The sequence below is a fragment of the Salmo salar genome, chromosome ssa14, assembly GCF_905237065.1.
Source record: "Salmo salar chromosome ssa14, Ssal_v3.1, whole genome shotgun sequence".
NCBI classification, from domain to species: domain Eukaryota; kingdom Metazoa; phylum Chordata; class Actinopteri; order Salmoniformes; family Salmonidae; genus Salmo; species Salmo salar.
Genome location: NC_059455.1, coordinates 3,314,512 through 3,335,979, shown reverse-complemented (window position 1 = coordinate 3,335,979; position 21,468 = coordinate 3,314,512). Strand labels below are relative to the sequence as shown.

The 21,468-nt window shown below is 41.3% G+C and overlaps 1 protein-coding gene across 3 annotated transcripts in view; it reads right to left on the bottom strand.

Annotated features, from left to right (window-relative positions):
- The window catches only part of myo10 (myosin X), a 299,501-nt gene that overhangs the window by 167,718 nt on the left and 110,315 nt on the right, over positions 1-21,468 (bottom strand). Inside the window, exons 2-4 of one of the 3 annotated variants that reach the window (XM_045693796.1) lie at positions 20,361-20,422; positions 20,205-20,256; positions 8,568-8,726 (exon numbers count right to left, since the gene is read on the bottom strand). In XM_045693796.1, the coding sequence (XP_045549752.1) occupies positions 8,568-8,726; positions 20,205-20,210 (165 nt within the window). In that variant the 5' untranslated portion in view covers positions 20,211-20,256; positions 20,361-20,422. Of the gene's footprint in view, positions 1-8,567; positions 8,727-15,068; positions 15,430-20,204; positions 20,257-20,360; positions 20,423-21,468 lie in introns of those variants that run through there. The other 2 variants (XM_045693797.1, XM_045693795.1) reach the window with 2 other exon arrangements.

The window sequence follows — 21,468 nt, the reverse complement described above, 5'->3', positions numbered from 1 at the left end:
GCCTGGGTAACCTTTGACAAATGCCATCTCGTTACGATAATCATGTTTGAACGGTCCCGTATGGTTAAAATTATCCAATAAATGTATCATCCCTGCCATGGCTGTCCCATCTCGGCCCTAAATGACTGTTTTACCAGAAAAATGGCACAGGGAAAACGAGAGAATAGACTAGGAGAGATGGGATGGTCATTGGTAAAATAGGGACCAACTAATAACGATGAGAAATATGTATCTAAAGCCAAGAAACTGCTTCTGCTTTGAAAATATGAAATGGCCGCCTTACTTCACAGTGAAACACACGTTGTTCTTGATGTTTGTAAAGACATGGTTACCTTGTCCTGTCTTTGGCTTTCTAGTGGCGAAAGTGAATGATATGACAGGAAAAGAACCATAACACAATGACCAAAAGGGACGGTCTTTCAAAGGTGAGGAACCAAATGTATCTCATGCAGAGTATGCAGAGCCTGAGATAAGCTATCTACTTTTCAGATGCACTACATATACAAAAATATGTGAAGCAATTAGTGGATTCGGTTATTTCAGCCACACCCGTTGCTGACAGGTGTATAAAATCGAGCACACAGCCATGCAATCTTACTGTATAGGAGTGGCCTTACTGAAGAGCTCAGTGACTTTCAACGTGGCACCGTCATAGGATGACACCTTTCCAACAAGTCCGTTCATAAAATTTCTGCCCTACTAGAGCTGCCCGGTCAACTGTAAGTGCTGTTATTGTGAAGTGGAAACGTCTAGGTGCAAAAACGGCTCACCTGAGAAGTAGCAGGCCACACAAGCTCACAGAACGGGATTGCTGAGTGCTGAAGCGCGTAGCGCATAAACATTGTCTGTCCTTGGTTGCAACGCTCACTACCTAGTTGCAGATTGCCTCTGGAAGCAACATCAGCACAAGAACAGTTCATCGGGAGCTTCATGAAATGGTTTTCCATGGCCAAGCAGCTGCACACAAGCCTAAGATCACCATGAGCAATGTCAAGCATCGGCTGGAGTGGTGTAAAGCGCTCTGCCATTGGACTGTGGAGCAGTAAAAACGTGTTCTCTGGAGTGATGAATCACACTTCACTATCTGGCAGTCCGACGGATGAAAATGGGTTCAGCGGATGCCAGGAGAACGCTACCTGCCCTAATGCATAGTGCCAATTGTAAAGTTTGGTGGAGGAGGAATAATGATCTGGGGCTGTTTTTCATGGTTCGCGCTAGGCCCCTTAGCTCCAGTGAAGGGAAATCTTAACGCAACAACATACTGAGATGTTCGACAAGCAGGTGTCCACATACTTCTGGTCATCTAATGTAGTTTCTCACATGACCAAAAGAAACCTCAAAGAATTTGCCTGTGCGACTTACTTAATCGTGTCATATGACTGTTTAATTTTCCAGTAATCTTCAATTTTCTAGTTCAAAACCGTAGGTGGTCATCATGCGATTATCAATTGAATTAGGAAATAACTTAACTTCAATTGTGTTGCCATGAATGACCCTTCCATATCTTTGATAATGTATTCCAACCCTCACTCTTGGCCTTCATATCTGTAAATTGCATCTACAGTATCTACTCGAATATGAGGCGAGTTGTCTCTTGCTACTGTTTGGTTCCACTTTAGACATTTCATCTGCTTTATCTCATGACTTCTCTCTCATAATTTGAGTGAAAAAGACAAAGAAAACCTTTTACAATGCTTCTAACAAATGTAGCCTTATGGTCTGGGTCTTCAGGTAAAATCATTTTTGAACAGTTCTCTCTTGTGGTTTCGCTCCAAAGCTATATAAATACATATTTATAAACTCCCAGTAATTTATTAGCTAAAACACCAATGTTTCGGCATCACTGTGCATTCTCCAGGACCTCTACACTAAATAATTTTCTCTGGGTGTGCACCAGCTCATGCTTTTCATTTGCTCCAAAGCTAACACACTAACTAGCCTGCATCAGGGGATGGAAAACGTAAGGTTGTCCTCCTAGCTTGGCTATAGCCACAACCAATGTGTCAAGCTTCCACTGAGAATACCACCCGAATACCAGCCTCTAAAAATGAGCGTCAAAGCAAACTTATGCCCTTGTCAATCTCCCTCCCACTATGCAATCTATTGCTCTTGGCTGCTAAACAAGGACACGATTCAGAGTAGACCTGGTCGAATGCCTGATTTAAAAGGGGAATTCATTTGAAAATGGGTTAGTTCGAAACTGAGGTTGAACCTCTGCCATCACGAACAAAAACTTCAGCGGCTGCACCTTTTAGTGTTATATCACCCGGTCAACCCGGTAGTCGTGGAAATGTTGTAGTGGCAAACTTGACAGTTTCCAGTACTTTGGATGTGTGTATATTTAAGGCCCACATTAAAGTGAGGATGGGGGCTTGAGGTAGGGCTTTTAACAACACATCTAGGATCAGATTACTTTCACCATTAGGTGCATAAAAAATATATGTAACCCTTTATCAGTTGTTAAGGGCAACTTCTACTTACCCCTATGCGCAGCACAAAATCTGGCGGGAAAATCCGACCCGACAGAGAAAATGAAAAACAATGAATACAGCTGTTCTCAGGCAGGCTAGAGGCTCAATAGTGTTACTGTTGTATCACAGTGGATGACCACTAGCAACTTATTGGAGCTTTTGAACATACAATAAATTGTATACAAAAAGTTACATAATTCAGCTTTAATTTAGAAAATGTTATATACTTTTCTTTCAGTGTGAAAATGTGGAGCAGGTTGTGTAGATCTGTACATTTAAAAAAAAATGTAATCCGTTTTTAGATTTAATTGTAAGGCAGCAAAATGTGACAACTGTGCAAGGGGTGTGTATGCATAATATTTACATTTGACATTTTAGTCATTTAGCAGGTGCTCTTATTCAGAGTGACTTACAGTTAGTGCATTCATCTTAAGATAGCTAGGTGAGTCAACCACATATCAGTCAAATATACAGGATACGAACATTCCATTCCGGCTAAACAATGAATATACATACACTCTATATCTTCCAGTTTATTATGTACATGACCACATTCATGAAAATGGATCACTCCTACAGACACGTGGCCATGGCTTGCTATATAAAGCAGGCAGATAGGCATGGAGGCATTCAGTTACTGTTAGATTGAACGTTAAAAATGGGCAAAACGAGTGACCCAAGCGACTTTGAGTGTGGTATGATCGTCGGTGCCAGGCTCGCCGGTTCCAGTATCTCAGAAATGACAGTGTCTAGTGTTTTGTCGAGAATGGTACGACAAACAAATAACATCCAGTCAGCGGCAGTCCTGTGGGTGAAAACAGCTCATTGATGAGAGAGGTCGAAGGAGAATGGCAAGAATCTTGCAAGCTAACAGGTGGGTCACAAACAGATGGGCTATTGCAGACAGGCGACCACATCGGGTTCCACTCCTATCAGCTAAAAACAAGAAGAAGCAGCTCCAGTGGGCATGGGATCACCAACACTGGACAATTGAGGAGTGGATAAACATTGCCTATTATTACTGGCCGAGATGTTGACAGCCTTAGCCCAAAAACTACACATGTATTGAGTGTTAGACTAACAGGACACTATGTTGAATGACTGGAAACATCAAACTGAAATTAAAGATATTTTAAACTCGCCTCTCCTCCTACAGAGAAGATTACTTCCTGGTGCCTGGAGTCCAAGTGTTAGATGAGCTATGTGTTGAAGTTGAAGCTTTAGGGAAAAATGTTCAATAGTTTTATGGGTTTACTTTGGGTGTTGCTTTTTACTTAACTTTATAGTGATTACACAGTTTTCGATAAATACTGTATGTTTACCTTGGGCATTTAATGTCAGTGACAAACATGAGCATTTGTGAGGACCCTGTGATTGTAGATGACGATGAGGCCAACGATCTAATGAACAGTGTGTAAGTATGAACTGTATTTGCGTGACCTGATACATGTCCTTGCATATAGATGGATGAGAAAAATCGACCTATAGTTGAAGTTTGTTATTTACAACTGTATGTTGGTTTTACAGTATAGACTGCGAAGACAAGCCCTAGGTACCTTCTGATGACCAGTGGGAGACTTCCGATGAGTATTTGGAACCAGAGGACAACCGCTCCGATGATAGCTCCGATAATGGTTATGTTCCCCCAGTTTTTGTGTGGTACGTGTCACAGTATGAGTTTCTCTTTCTGTCCAAGGTGGACAACAGTTTCCATACAAATATAATTAGATGAGGCAGTGTCTGTCACGGGCGTTGTAGTGAACAGACCAAGGCGCAGCATGTTGAGTGCTCATCTTTTATTTTGAATGAAAGCACTTCACAAAGAAAAACAAACGACAGCCAAACAGTTCTGTCAGGTATACTCACACACTAAACAGAAAGCAACCACCCACAAAACCCAAAGGAAAACAAGCTGCCTAAGTATGGCTTCCAATCAGAGACAACGAAAGACACCTGCCTCTGATTGGAAACCATACTCGGCCAAACATGGAAAACGAAGCATAGAAATAGAAAACTAGAACAAATTCCCCTAGAACCAAAAAAACCCAAAACACACAAAACAACCCCCCCTGCCACGCCCTGACCATTCTATTATGGCAAATGATCCTTTTCACTGGTCAGGACGTGACAGTACCCCCCCCGAAGGTGCAGACCCCGACTGTACCCCAAACAAAAACCCCACAAAAACAACCCCAAACCTAAAGGGAGGGAAGGGAGGGTGGCCACCATCTAAAACGGCTCCTGTGCTTCACCCAGGCCCTTCCGCCAATCCTCCAGCTACGGAGGTGGCTCCGGCTCCGGGCGTAGCCCCCGTTCTGCGCTGCCGACCACCGCTGGAGGATCCGGGCTGAGAACCGCCGCTGAAGGCCCTGGGCTGCGGACCGTTGCTGGAGGCTCCGGACTGGGAGGCGCCGCTGGAGGCTCCGGGCTGAGGGGCGTCGCTGGAGGCCCCGGGCTGAGGGGCGTCGCTGGAGGACCCGGGCTGAGGGGCGTCGCTGGAGGCCCCGGGCTGAGGGGCGTCGCTGGAGGCCCCGGGCTGAGGGGCGTCGCTGGAGGCCCCGGGCTGAGGGGCGTCGCTGGAGGCCCCGGGCTGAGGAGCGTCGCTGGAGGCTCCGGGCTGAGGAGCGTCGCTGGAGGCCTCCTGCGTGGAGCTGGAACCGGTCTCCCCGGAATGGGGAGACTTACAGGAGACTGAGTGCACAGAGCAGGCACGGGGCACACTGGGCCGTGGAGGCGCACCGGAGGTCTGGAGCTCAGGGCTGGCACACCCCGTCCTGGCTGGATGGTCACTGTAGCCCGGAGGACGCGTGGCTCTCGACCTTTGCCTCTCCTGAGTCCGTCTGGGAGTTGCAGCGATGGGACAAGACTAACTACCAATTGGATATCACAAAAAGGGGTACAAAAAGAAGCTTGCCAGTATGGGCCTAAGCCTGTGTTCCTGGTCTTGACCTAAGCATCATCTCTTTTATGAATGACTTCTGATCATTCCGGAGTGTACCAGGCATTCGATCTCCATTTATCCACAAGACATCTGAAAAAATACTCAAAGCTAAATCAGGTTCAGGGATAGCTGTAATACAATCAAGGTCACTAAAATAAAGATCATGTAAAAAAAGCCTGTTCACTAAAGTTTTTAAAGTTCCTCTTAGTGATGAAACAAGGTTAGTTATGCATTTTCACATCTTGTCACGCCCTGATCTGTTTCACCTTTCTTTGTGATTGTCTCCACCCACCTCCAGGTGTCACCTGTTTTCCTCATTAGTCCCTGGGTACTCATTCCTGTGCTCCCTGCTTGTCTGTTGCCAGTTCGTCTTGTTTGTCAAGTCAACCAGCGTGGTTTTCCCCGTTCTCCTGCTTTTGCCTTCTCTCTGTTTTGCTAGTCCTCCCAGTTGTGACCCTTGCCTGTCTGGACTCTGAACCTGCCTGTCTGGACTCTGAACCCACCTGCCTGACCATTTCTGCCTGCCCTGCCCTGACCTCAAGCCTGCCTGCCACTCTGTACCTCCTGGACTCTGACCTGGTTTTGATCTTTTGCCTGTCCACGACCATTCTCTTGCGTACCCCTTGGATAATAATAAATATCAAACCATCTGCCTCCTGTGTCTGCATCTGGGTCTCGCCTTGTGTCCTTATACATCTCTGACACAGACAACTGGGTAATAGTCACTAATATCCAGTGGGGAAATCCAGCTAGTAACATATTTATCTGGAGTATTTGTTAAAATAAGATCAATCAGAGTTAACTTTGAAGGATCTTAAGGGTTGGGCCGTGCAGGCTTAGTCACCAGCTGGTTTAGGTTTAGATCATTACAAGTCTTAGTTTGTCTGAAGACTCCATTTCCCAATCAGAATTTAGGTCACCCAGGATAATAACATCTGATTTAGTCAAAGAAGACAACAAAGCACTCCTCGAAGCATTCCTCAAGTGCACAAAGGTTAGCCATGGGGGGACGGTAGACCCCTATAACAGTTATGGATACATTTTACTTCAGACAAAGGCTTAAAGATATTAGCTCTAATTTCAGTGAAGAGAGAGAAATAATTTTTTATTTAAAAAATCTACAATACTGACGACGTATCAGCTCCTAGAAAGATATTACCACATATGGCTTCAAATATTGATGCGGCTTACCCAATAATAATAATAATAATAATAATAATACACTAAATCACAGATTTGCACATCAAGAAAAATATTTAGATAAATTACAGTAGCCTATTATTAGCGAAATAGAGCTCAATCGACTGAACATTAAATGGATTTCAATATGATTGAAATACATGATATAGATCTATAGCCTTTACTGTATTTATATTTTAATGCAGTTATCTCTGTCTTTATTTTAAGAATATTTTTAGGCATATCCTTCACTTGTGTAACAATTGCAATGACATTGGCAACTTTGTATTTGTAGTCAACTTGGTTGTGAAGTTATCGGTGGTCACAGAGAGCTGGATAAACATCTTTACTCTATGTTTAGCAGAGATCTTCTGAATGCAAAGTGAAGGGCAAAAAAGCATCTAACGACGTACTCCGCTGTTCTACAAGTGGTCTGAAGCAGTCGGTAAATAACGAGAATTTTCAAGTGCAACTTCAGTAATAATGATTTTGGGAACCAGCTCAGAGATTTAATGATGGACCTACAAAGGTTATTCGCCTTAAGATGACATTGGGAAACCAGGCCATGTGCATGATCTTCTGTGACCTTTTGATCCAGAATTCGGACACACAAATTGATATATCCCAGCAATGGTAAGGCCTACAGACTTGTGCTTCTGAGAGTCAGTTGTATGATTTGAGCTTTAGTTCAGTTTTTATTAATACATTTAACCCCCCTAACATCCTAGCAATGGGAGTATAATAGTAAATCTGCAGGATGGTGATTTATCTTGATAGACATACTGGGAATAGATAATGACTAGATAATGGCTAACAAAATGGATGCCAGCATTCTAACCTGTAGTTTTATGTCCTGGATATCTTTCTGTTTGTGTACAAGGTTAAGTGGGTGGTGTATTGAAGTGAATGATGTGAGTGTGTGGCAAAGGTCCTCACGTGGATGGAGGTCCTCCATCCATGAACGGGCACTCTTTCACAGTCTTCAAAATGAATAAAGTGTTTGATGTCACATTACTGGAGAGATTCACTGTACTAAGACTTGACAGTAATGTGTGGCCTTATGGATGAATGAATAACAACTCTAGTCCTAGTAAAGTGTGTACTGTATGTGTGACTTTTCTTCTCTGTTTTCATCATAAACTGACCTCTTCATTCATCACTAGTGTTTGTGTGAGAAAGATCTTTGTATAGGAGTGGGGGACTGAAAGGAAAACAAACTTCAGATCATTTCTCAGCACTTTCTGCTTCTCAACTGATCATGTGAAACAAGAAGAGGTATATCTCTACATCTGGACATGGCTATTTTCAAATCTCATAACAAAAATACCAAATATGACATTCAAGTTCCTCATTGCTTTTCATCCTGACTTTAACGCCATATCACAGTGAGACAAAATATGGACCATAGAGGTAATCCATTCATTCTGATAAACAAAATAACTATTTATTTTCTGAAATGGTCCGATGAGACATTAAAGTTCCTCATTGGTTTTCATCCTGACTGTTTTAGCGCAATGTCACAGTGAGATGAAATATGGATTACTTTAGGGGCTGGGAATATACTATATGAAGTTATTTCAGAACAAGAAACTTGAAACTTATGAACCATTCTGGTCTAGTTTACTTGAAATATTGTCTGACTGATTTGTAAATGTTGACACAATATAAGCTACAGAGGTAAATGTGTGTATCAATCAATGGCAAATCTATGTATATTCGATGAACTAAACAATGGGGCTTTCATTCTCTTGTATTCTTACTCTCACCATAAGGGGAGACAGCATGGCAAAGTGTGTTAATCTTTACTTTACAAGGCTTCGTAAACACTCACATAGATTTCACACACTCGGAAGAAGGCATAGCAGCGTTGTTAATGCATACTTTTGTGGTTTTAACTGTCTTTGGGATCAAGATAATGAGGTACTTTGATTTGCACAAAGTGAGGAGTGCCTGAGTATCATTCTAATATGACTCACATAAATGTTCCTCTGCTGGTAGCGAAGGTACAGGTTGTGCATGATGGCCCCGTCATGAAGGTCTTCCAGGCTGGCCATATCCTCCACTCCCCCTGAGCTGCTGGGGTGCATGGGCTGCACCTTCTGTCTGGTGAGGGCATTCTGCTTGTAGGTGTACACCTGGTTCAAAACACAGAGGGTAGGTTGTGAGTGGACAGTTCACTAAACATTCTCCTTTACAACAATTATCGGGAATACTTGTTCATAATTGATTTCATGTTATATGGTTCTATTGAAGTCACCAAATGGGTGAAAATCTTTTGAAACAGAGGATTTAATTTTGTCTTTATTGATTTATTCCTTGTTTTACCAGGTGAGTTGACTGAGAATACATTCACATTTACAGCAATGACCTGTGGAAAGTTACAAAACATAGTAAAAATACATAGTTAACATACAAAATATATAAGCAAGCAAAAACACACAAAAAGATCAAGCATAGAATCATAAGAAACAAACACATTCTTCCCTAAAAAGGTCCTCACACAGCCATCTGACCTGCCTCAGAGGCACTAATTCATCCACTTTCAGCAAACTCTGTACACCATTCCACAAGCAAGGTAGAAAATAGCTAAAGGCTAACCTAACTCTATCGAGATGGAAGGGATCTCCAGAGTTAGCCATCCCTTAGACCGTGTCTGACAGCTTGTATTTCCGTAGGTTAACAGAGAAGCTAGGTACGGAGGTAGGTTATGCATCAGGGCTTTATAAACAACAAGTGTGCAATGCATCGATCTACCAGACTTCAAAGAGGGCCAGCCTACTTTCTGATACAGAGTGCAGTGATGTGTGCTGAAACTATCACCCGTAATAAAGCACAATGCACTACGATAACTGCATCCAGTGGCTTCAAAACAGTGGCATCTGCATTCATATTGACGATATCACCATTGTCTAAGACCGGAATAAATGTTGACTGAATTATTTGTTTTCTGCTATTTAAGGAAATGCATGATCTATTCCCATAAAAGCCTATTTTAATAACTAACTTCTAAATTAACTAACTCATCTACATGATTTTTGAAGGAAAGCCTATTATCAATCCAGATGCCTGGAAATGTATAAGTGGGGACACAATCAATGAGGGCACCATCCAATGTTACATATGCATAAATCATCAGATATATTTTCACGTGATTTAGAAAATAGCATATACTTGGTTTTACATGCATTAGGAGAATATTCAATCAACGTCACACCAAACATACAGAGCAAATGGTTGCCATATTCTCGGAATATAAGATATTAATGCTCCAATGTTTTATTGGAACGTTGCAAGAATATTCTGTCATGGTCCCCTGGAGGTTTTTGTCTAGTTCCTGACTTGTTTCCGGGGCTGTCCATAAAGACTTTTTTAGGACGTTGCCTGATGGCCCTAAAGAAACATTCTCCCCCCCGAAAATATGTGCCTCATTACACATCACCCCTTGTTACTGTTGCTAAGCCCATCAAAGCCCTGATTGGCGAACCACTGATCCATTCCCAGCTCTTTGTCTGTTGACAAGGTTAGGGAAACACACACACACACACACACACACACACACACACGTCTTTCAGTATAAAGCATTTGCAACTTACAAATTTGACCCACATGATTTCATTTTGTTCATTTAAACAGTTGTTATAATTCAACATATCCTCACCTAGGATTTGAACTCACAACCTCTTGGTTCACAGCATTTCAATCTTTCTTTTACGCCATCATGTCTGGGTAAAATACTGATTTCACCTGTATTGCTACACTTTGCACTTAAAAGTAAATCTCAGCTCTATTAAAAGTACACTCAGGAAAAATGATTTTATTTATCAGTGTATTTGTTTTTTTCTTTATTAAAAGTTGTATTAATCCAGGTCAGCCCGATTGAGACCAGGGTCTCATTTACAATGGTGACCTGAGTACAAACAATTTCACAATCAAGAAAAATGTACATTCCAAACAAAACAAGAATAATATATACACTACCATTCAAAAGTTTGGGGTCACTTAGAAATGTCCTTATTTTTTAAAGAAAAGCACATTTTTTGTCCATTAAAATAACATAAATTGATCAGAAATACAGTGTAGACATTGTTAATGTCGTAAATCACTATTGTAGCTGGAAACAAAAGATGTATGGAATATCTACATAGGCGTACAGAGTAGAGGTCGACCGATTATGATTTTCAACGCCGATAACGGTACCGATTATTGGAGGACCAAAACGGCCGATGCCGATTAATCGGCCAATTATTATTATATTTTTTTATATGTACACACACACACACACACACACACACACACACACACAGCTCTGAAGTGACAACGATACTGAAGAGTCTGCTTGGGAGACAAATACTCTCAACTGTTTGAATAATAAAAATAGAGTTTAAGTTCCCTGTGATGAATGCTGAAAATAAAAACTGTAATTTCTATATTCTATTACTATTGTAATAACGGGCATGGTAAGAATTGACTACCAAAGTGCGAGTCATAATTCCCATGACACCTTCTAGCAAAATCTGAAAAGCGGTTCCTTCATTTATTCCATAGGATATTTTTAGATTAACTTAAAATAAGGTCTGTGTTTGGTTTAGGCTTACACCACCTTGCCAATTTTATAACTGTGTAGATATCCATAGGATATAACTCTGATCAATATAAGCGAAGATACATTTTTTTGTAGCGTGGATTTATGAAAATATTTTGACAAACGTTACCTAGTGAGATTTACACGGGTATCAAAACGCCGAGTCGGTTTAAGCACAAAACACAGACCTTATTTGAAGTAGATCAAGACATTCTCTATGGAAGACATGAACGGTAAAATAACGAAGGAACCCCTTTCAAGTTCAGCCGCAAGTTATTACAGGAATTATGACACGTCGACTATCTCTCTCTAAACCATATACCTTTGACTATTACGAGCCTGCTGCTGCCTACCACCGCTCAGACAGACTGCTCTATCAAATATCAAATCATAGACTTAACTATAATATAATAAACCTATAAATATAATAAATATAATTAATATGGTCAAATCCGGAAACTATCATCTCGAAAACATTCTTTCAGTGACATACGGAACCGTTCCGTATTTCATCTAATGGGTGGCATCCATAAGTCTTAATATTCCTGTTACATCGCACAACCTACAATGTTATTTCATAGTTCCGTAAAATTCTGGCAAATTAGTTCGCAACGAGCCAGATTCTGTATACCCTGATTCTGCGTGCAACGAACGCAAGAGAACTGACACAATTTCACCTGGTTAATATTGCCTGCTAACCTGGATTTCCTTTAGCTAAATATGCAGGTTTAAAAATATATACTTCTGTGTATTGATTTTAAGAAAGGCATTGATGTTTATGGTTAGGTACAGTCGTGCAACGATTGTGCTTTTTTCCGCAAATGCGCTTTTGTTAAATCATCCCCTTTTGGCGAAGTCTGCTGTCTTTGTTAGGAAGAAATAGTCTTCACAGTTCGCAACAAGCCAGGCGGCCCAAACTGCTGCATATACCCTGACTCTGTTTGCAAGAGAAGTGACACATTTTCCCTAGTTAAAATAAATTCATGTTAGCAGGCAATATTAACTCAATATGCAGGTTTAAAAATATATACTTGTGTATTGATTTTAAGAAAGACATTGATGTTTATGGTTAGGTACACGTCGGAGCAAAGACAGTCTTTTTTCGCGAATGCGCACCACATCGATTATATGCAAAGCAGGACAGGCTAGATAAACTAGTAATATCACAAACCATTTGTAGTTAACTAGTGTTTATGATTGATTGATATTTTTTTTTATAAGATAAGTTTAATGCTAGCTAGCAACTTACCTTGGCAACGTAAAGCAGGTGGTTAGAGCGTTGGGCTAGTTAACATAAGGTTGCATCCCCAAGCTGACAAGGTAAAAATCTGTCGTTCTGCCCCTGAACAAGGCAGTTAACCCACCATTCCTAGGCCGTCATTGAAAATAAGAATGTGTTCTTTAACTGACTTGCCTAGGAAAATAAAATCGTCAAATCGGTGGCCAAAAATACCGATTACCGATTGTTATGAAAACTTGAAATCGGCCCTAATTAATCGGCCATTCCGATTAATCGGTCGACCTCTAGTACAGAGAACCATTATCAGCAACCATCACTCCTGTGTTCCAATGGTATGTTGTGTTAGCTAATCCAAGTTTATCATTTTGAAAGGCTAATTGATCATTAGAAAACCCTTTTGCAATTATGTTAGCACAGCTGAAAAATGTTATCCTGATTTAAAGAAGCAATAAAACTGGCCTTCTTTAGTCTAGTTGAGTATCTGGAGCATCAGCATTCGTCGGTTTGATTACAGGCTCAAAATGGCCAGAAATAAAGGACTTTCTTCTGAAACTCGTCAGTCTATTCTTGTTCTGAGAAATGAAGGCTATTCCATGCGAGAAATTGCCAACAAACTGAAGATCTCGTACAGCGCTGTGTACTACTCCCTTCACAGAACAGCGCAAACTGGCTCTAACCACAACTGAAAGAGGAGTGGGAGGCCCCGGTGCACAACTGAACAAGAGGACAAGTACATTAGAGTGTCTAGTTTGAGAAACAGAGGCTTCACAAGTCCTAAACTGGCAGCTTCATTAAATTGTACCCGCAAAACACCAGTCTCAACATCAACAGTGAAGAGGCGACTCCGGGATGCTGGCCTTCTAGGCAGAGTTGCAAAGAAAAAAACTTATCTCAGACTGTCCAATAAAAATAAAAGATTAAGATGGGCAAAAGAACACAGACATTGGACAGAGGAACTCTTCCTAGAAGGCCAGGATCCCGGAGTCGCCTCTACACTGTTGACGTTGAGAATGGTGTTTTGCGGGTACTATTTAATGAAGCTGCCACAAAGAAGTACCATTCAAAAGTTTGTACACACCTACTCATTCAATAGTTTTTTCTACATTGTAGAATAATAGTGAAGACATCAACATTATGAAATAACACATATGGAATCAAACATGTAGTAACCGAAAAAAGTGTAAAATCAAAATATATTTTATATTTGAGATTTTTCAAAGTAGCCACCCTTGGCCTTGAACACAGCTTTTCACACTCTTGGCATTCTCTCAACCAGCTTCATGAGGTCACCTGGAATGAGTGTTTTCCAAGTTATATGCAGCTTCATGTCTGTGTCCTCTGAAGCTCACATCACGTTCCATGACCTGCCTCCTCTTTCTGACCTGGTCTCGTTGAACTGACATTATCACTCAGAAGGGTATGGATGTCTGCTTTGCTGGCTCTGAGGAAAAAGGCTTCTGCACTTTCTCTATGGGTCTTGCTTCTCTCATGTTCCTGTAATTTCTAATGGGCATGTTTCCAGGCCTACATGCCTCCATTGACAAATGCACTATCACTGGCTGAAGGTTTCGCGAATGCAAGACATACTGAGCAGAACAAGGAGGGAGTTACTTCATTGTATGTCAGCCATTTTCTGTTCGTGCCATCTTTGGAGTGGAATACATTGGGAATGACTCTTTGAGGAGTTTGTTTTGGGTGGTACTGAAAAAAATAAGTCAAAATCCTTAGACTGAGGATGGCCAAAATAATCAAATGGATTTTCAGTGCTTTCGCTGTGCCTTTCTATTTTCCCTGTACTGGGCTCTGAACCCCACTCTTTCTGATCATCTGGTTGCTCTGCAGAACGAGATTAACATTGTAAATAACCTAAACTTAAACTTGTATTACCTGTGCAGTCATCGATTGTATGCCCCCCGATTAGTCCTACTGATAATCTCATAAATAAAGTACATATTAATCTAAAATCATAGCCTACATGTTTAGGTTTGTGCTCTGAAGTTGTACCTGAAGGTTCCTGCTCTGAGTCTGACTCTGACTCTGAACTGACCACCATCTCCTGTTCTGCAGGAGCACCTGAAGCTCTAGTGCTGCTGCTGCTTCCTTCTCTGCCTTTGCAAAGAAAGTACTCTATTATCATACTATCATTAGTGTATCATTAGGCTACATCAATATAGCTCTGAAAAAATTAAGAGTGGTCTCTTAATCTTTCCCAGAGATGTATATTATTTTAGAAACTTGTAATGCTGGTACTAATGCGCTAATGATCTTTGTCATTGCCTGTGCTGTGTCACACAGGCTACTGTGTTACGTTCATGGATGTATTATGGTTACGTTACTGAAGCCTGTTTCGCTGTACAGTGTATGTGCACTTTCCCTAGCTTATGTGGCATGAGTCATGACCAAATGCTGGCAAGTCCATAGTCTAGGTTTACTATTTTTTACTAGTTGAAACATACTGCCTTCAATGTCATATTATGATCGCTATGTTGCACTCATTGCTATGATATAATTCTGCCACGAAGACGTAAGACGTGCAAACTGTTTAGCCTACCGGCCGTTGTGTCACTATTATTAGCTAGGCTACTTAGCCAGCCATGCTGGGTGTCCTGTGTGTGTGTGTGTCAGTGTGTGATTTAGCTAGTGTTTTTCACTGACCTGGTCCCTTACTGGCGAACATGTCGCTTATTTTGCAGCGTCTGTGGCAATGGCCTTTCTCTTTTATATTCTCTCCCTCTCTGCTCCACCTTTCCTCTTTTCACTGTCCATTTCGCCGTGCGACTTGTCTAAAATGTAATCTGTAGAGAGGCAGGTAGACGGTTGCTATGTGCGTCGTGGAGCGCCCTCGCACGGGCACACTGCAGCGAGTGAGTGAGTCGCATCTGATGCATGGATCATTCCTGCTTGCTAGATTATTGCTGGTCAAATTGACTATTCACCGCAGGCCAAAACGACCATCAGGCCACGGGGAAGTTTCCCGGTGCTCCCGGCGCCATTGGTGCACATTAAGAATAAAGTGAGAAGTTGAAAAAGTTCTTAGCTTAGAGTTGGCCAGGGATTCTAAACTTTGGAAAGACAAAATAATATGGAAGAGCTCAAATACAGAACGGATTTAATATTTTGTTCTTGCAAATGACATTAATGAAAACAAAACGGTGCCTACATTTTTTTAAGTGCAATGGGGCCAAAGAAATGTTTACTAATTTACTAACAATAAAAACTGAAATATATCATTTACATAAGTATTATGACCCTTTAATCAGTACTTTGTTGAAAACTCTTTGGCAGTGATTACAGCATTGAGTCGTCTAGGGTATGACGTTACAAGCTTGGCACACCGGTATTTGGGGAGTTCCTCCCATTTTTCTCTGCAGATCCTCTCAAGCTCTGTCAGGTTGGATAGGGAGCGTTGCTGCACAGCTATTTTCAGGTCTCTCCAGAGATGTTTGATCGGGTTCAAGTCCGGGCTCTGGCTGGGCCACTCAAGGACATTCAGAGACTTGTCCCGAAGCCACTCCTGCATTGTCTTGGCTGTGTGCTTAGGGTCGTTGTCCTGATGGAAGGTGAACCTTCTCCCCAGTCCGAGGTCCTGACCACTCTGGAGCAGGTTTTCATCAAGGATCTCTCTGTACTTTGCTCCGCTCAAAAACATCCCCACAGCATGATGCTGCCACCACCATGCTTCAACGTAGGTATGGTGTCAGGTTTCCTCCAGACCTGAAGCTTGGCATTCAGGCCAAAGAGTTTCATCAGGTCTGAGGGTCTTTAGGTACCTTTTGGCAAACTCCAAGTGGGTTGTCATGTGCCTTTTAGTTAAGACTGGCCACTCTACCATAAAGGCCTGATTAAAGGAGTGCTGCAGAGATGGTTGTCCTTCTGGAAGGTTCTCCCATCTCCACAGAGGGACTCTTGAGCTCTGTCAGAGTGACCATCGGGGGTTCTTGGTCACCTCCCAGACCAAGGCCTTTCTCCCCCGATTGCTCAGTTTGGCCAGGCGGCCAGCTCTAGGAAGAGTCTTGGTGGTTCCAAACCTCTTTCAGTTAAGAATGATGGAAGCCCCTGTGTTCTTGGAGACCTTTAATGCTGCAGAAATGTTTTGGTACCCTTCCCCAGATCTGTGCCTCGACACAATCCTGTCTCGGAGCTCTACGGACAATTCATTCGACCTCATGGCTTGATTTTTGCGCTGACATGCACTGTCAACTGTGGGACCTTGTATAGACAGGTGTGCGCCCTTCCAAATCATGTCCAATCAATTGAATTTACCACAGGTGGATCAAGTTGTAGAAACATCTCAAGGATGATCAATGGAAATAGGATGCACCTGAGCTCTAGTTCAAGTCTCATTGCAAAGGGTCTGAATACTTTTTTATTTTTAATGCATTTGCACACATTTCTAAAAACCTGTTTTCGCTTTGTCATTTTGAGGTATTGTGTGTAGATTGCTGAAAAAAAGTATTAAATCTATTTTAAAATAAGGTTGTAATGTATAAAAATGTTGAAAAAGTCAAGGGGACTGTATACTTTCCGAAGGCACTATATGAGGATATTGTGGAAATACTAAAAAGGACATTTTTCACCAAAACCACTAGTTATTTCTGAAAGGTTTAGGTTCCACAGAAGAAACCAGGAAGAGGGAGAATCAGTGACAATGTTTGCTGCTGCATTAAAAAACTGTGTAAGTCTAAGCCCTGTGTTCACGATATTTACTAAGCTAACATATGGAAATGTTTTAAGATGGTCATACCATGGATTATTTAGCTATTTTATGTAGAATTTTAGAACCCCTGTCGGTATAAAAAATATATACAAAAATGATTTGATAAAATATTACATTTGTTCTTTACTGCTATAGCCCATAGAAACACATTGAATAACACTTTCAAAAATGGCAAAACAGACAGTCAAAAAATAAATAATAAGGAATACGTTTTTGAAGTGTCTATCCTATATCTAGGAGATATATAAAAAAAACTCCACTACAAAAAATGTTGACCAATATTTAGTTATTTTGCTGTGTCACTTTTAACATCCTATTCATCCTACTGGGTTACCTTCTTGATGACTCTCCTGAAGTGTCGTAGAGACTATTGTTTTACTTAAAAAGTACAGAAAACAAAACGAAACACATTTAAAAATAGAATGGTCTTCAGAAACAAGTCCCTGACACAGGCCTTATCCCCTGCACAATCCAGGTTATGGCGATGGCGAGACGGTTTGACAGAATGCAAGGTAGCATCTGCCACACTGTCGACTTCAGGTCCTTGGCACCCATTACAGCTAGAACCTAAGCTACAAAATGCAAGAGAGGTATTAGAAATCATACACTATGTTAACATATTTGCCTCCCCACCCCCTATATTTTATATACATTTATTGTGACAGTCTAAAGCAGGCCTGGGCAATTATTCTCCAAGGAGGGCCACATTAGAATATATTTTTGCCATCGCGGGCCAGAATCGTATTACAGGATTATACATCATGTGTATGACTGTGTTGACAGATATCTACTGTAAATCATGTCCAGATATGCTACTTATTTTACTTTTTTAACATGCACAGAAATAAACCACATCCATGTTCTCCTTTTGGTAGGTATTTTCATTATTAAACATGCAACGAACTACACAGAGGAAAAGGTACACTGTGCATTCAGCACCACTCTTGTTAAGGGTATACACAAAAACACAAGAAAGAGAGAGCTTAACATTACATTTAAACTACTCAATCAGTGTGAGGAGTGAAGTCTCTGATGGGCATTGACTAGAGCAGTGAAGTCCGGTATAGTTTCTGACGTCGCTATGCGCAGGATTGCAGAGTGGTGAGAGTCAGTAAGAGATGATCTGTGCTTTGACTTGTTATATTCATCACTGAAAATGTCTGTTCACATACATAGGTTGACCCAAAGATCTTCTGAACATGACTCGTAATCTTTGGAATGTTTAGTTCATTGAGAGATGCATAGAACCTGGTCAGTGACAATGTTTTAAATTACTGCATCAGACTGAAGATCGATAAGCTCAAGTTGCAGGTCAGTGGGAGCGTTATCCACATTAAAGGTGAAAGGAGAGGAAACCAACAGCATGTCATTTTCCAACACTTTGAAATCCTCAAAACGATGAGAAAACTCACCGTTCAAAGAACGGAGCAGCAATGTATACTTCTTCCGCTGGTCATCTGATAGGGAACAAACAGACTAGTAGTGTTGGAAGATGGGTGAGATTGTTGGCTTCTACTTGGCGGGTCAGGAGGAGTCATTTTCCCTTGAAGGCTTTGACAAGGCTGTACGTCTGATGTGCAAAAAAGCCCTTCCCTTGTAGTTTGGAATTCAGTTTATTCATGAGGGCCATGATGTACGCGGTGAAGGCAAAATCAGCCAACCATTCTTTATCTTGCAGTTGAGGGAAATCCACATATTTTCCTTTCATTTGCAAAAACTCAGCAATCTCCGACTTCAGGTCCCACACCCTTTGAAACGCCTTCCCCAAACTCAGCCATCTCATGTTTGTGTGGTAGGGGAGATCTGCATGACCCGACTCCGTCTCTTCCAACAATGAGATAAACTGCCTGTGATTTAAAGATTTTGCTCTTATGAAGTCTACCATTTTAGTGACTGTATCCACAACATCGCTCATTTTCAGAACACATTTACAGAGCACCTCCTGATGAATAATGTAATGCAGGAAAATCATTTTCTGATCTGGGTTCAGCTCAGCTACTTGATCTTGTATCCTTTTCAAAAGGCCAACATTTTTCCTGTCAAGTTTGGTCACACTGGATCAGCGGTCACACTGGATAACTTTTCAAAACTTAGTCCCAGCTTTGCCACACACTTTTAACCTCCTCCAATAATTCTTTCCCTGTGGTTGTGCTCTTCATTGACTGCACTGTAGCAAGCTCCTCTGTAATTTAAAAGTCTGGGGTTATGCCTATCAACAACTGTGCCGTGTCACATGCATCACTGCTGTCATCCAGGGCCAATGAGAAATAGGTGAAATCCTTTACCTTACTTTTCAACTGTTGTTCCATATTCTCTGTGATGTCCTCAACACGCCATGTCACTGTTCGTCTTGACAGGGAAACATTTTCAAACAGTTCTTTCTTGTTGGGGCAAAGTATTGCTGCAGAGTCAATTAAACATTCTTTAATGATTTCGCCCTCAGCGAATGGCTTGCTATGTTTAGCAATTTTGTGGGACAGTACATAGCTAGCTCTCGCAATTCCGACGTTTTCTGAATGCAGTTTTGTGAAAAGTCCTTGCTGCTTTTGCAACTGAGAAAGCAACTATTTTGATGTACTTGCCCTCTGCTCAGAAGACATATTCCTATAGTTCTCTGCATGCTTCGTCTGGAAGTGTCGGGACAAGTTGTAGTCTTTCAAGACAGCGATGCACTCTTTGCACAAAGCACACAGCTTTCCCTGATACCTCAATAAAACAATATTTCAATGTCCACTCTTGTTGGAACACCCTACATTCATTGTCTATTTTCCTTTTCTTTGAAATCTTTGAAAAACACATTTGAGAAAATGTCTAACTAGCTACAATTTGTTACTGTGACGTGTGTGTCAGCCTGGCAGTCACTGTCTGTCCTCGTGCAGTTGTTATTTATACGTGCCTTCAATATAAATGTCGCACAAGCGGTGGGAGTTAAATCATTACACAAAGGCGAGTATTCATTGGGCTTTTAATTTGAGGGCTCTGGAGCCGGCCTTTGCCCAGGCCTGGTCTAAAGACAGATGGCAGATATTTCCAATAAGTATTTACATTTAAGTTGGTAACAGTTATGTTCTTACCTTCATGTCTGCGGCCCAAACTTGGCACCGATGGAGTGTCTCACTCCTGGCCCTGTTTGAAAAAAATAACGTTACATTGAAATGAATTAAATACTGTACAAGAAAGAACAGAGAGGCAGAGTCTCATCCGGGCTAAGTGAATGTAACCATACATACCTCCATGACTATCACATCCACATGGTGCTGTGGTGAATACGATGCTGAGGCTGGCCATTGCCCTAATGGAAAGACACACCAGATTAGCTAGCTACATGACTAAAGGGGCTTTTTCTCCTGTGAATATAGTTACATATAATGTTAGTGAATTTTGATAATTAGAAAACCATCAAATGTTAGCAAGCTAGCTAAGTAATGTGGCTAGCAAGGACACAATCATCATTTAGCTAGTTAGCAACGGTTAAGTTCATGTTTCTATTTAGCTAGCTAGCTAAAGTTAGCAAGCTAGCAAAGTAATGTTAACTAGCTATCTAGGCTCGCTAGCTTGCATTATTGTCCTTGTTGATGTTAACATTACACAATAAAACTACTCACAAATGAAGGAACGCAGTAATATTACTTACTTGAGCAAACAAACTTTGCATTCCAATCTGGTGCATGAACAGATGAGGACTAGAAACGAGAAACATTTTCAAACGCATTGGTTTTAAAAATAAAAAACAACTAGCTAACGTAAACTCACCCCATTCCGTACAAATGTGCGCAACCGTGACATTCAAACGAGGCTACAAAGAAAACTAATGGGACTGTGTTGACTTCAAAATCTGGGGTGTGAACTACGTTTCTATTCAAAGCGTTGATCGACATGGTAATGGCTCTATAGTATTGGAGAAAAGTTGAAAAAACGGACCCTCCGTTACATCATGACGTGTCATGCCGTAACGTACAGCACGCATAAAGCAACTATTTCTGTCTTACAATCTCTCTCCACCAGGTGTAGCACTTCTCTCATCGTTTAAAAACAAGAAATGGACAGTGACGGGGGTATGGGGGGGATACCTAGTCATTTTTTGTGTCATCACTGCATGCGATCATGACTTTCAAGCCGGTGTTTACTTTTGAAGATCACTTTAGCTCCGCCCTAAAACCCGATTCAAATTCGACACAAACCTTCAAATAGGTATGTAATGACACATTATATAAACTCTTTATAGTGTTTTATTTACATTTTAGAGGCGATAAGGTGATAAGTTGGACATAGAGTGAAAAAAAGCAGTTTTCCCACACGACAACTGTCCTTCTCACTATCACGCAATAGTTTCGCTTC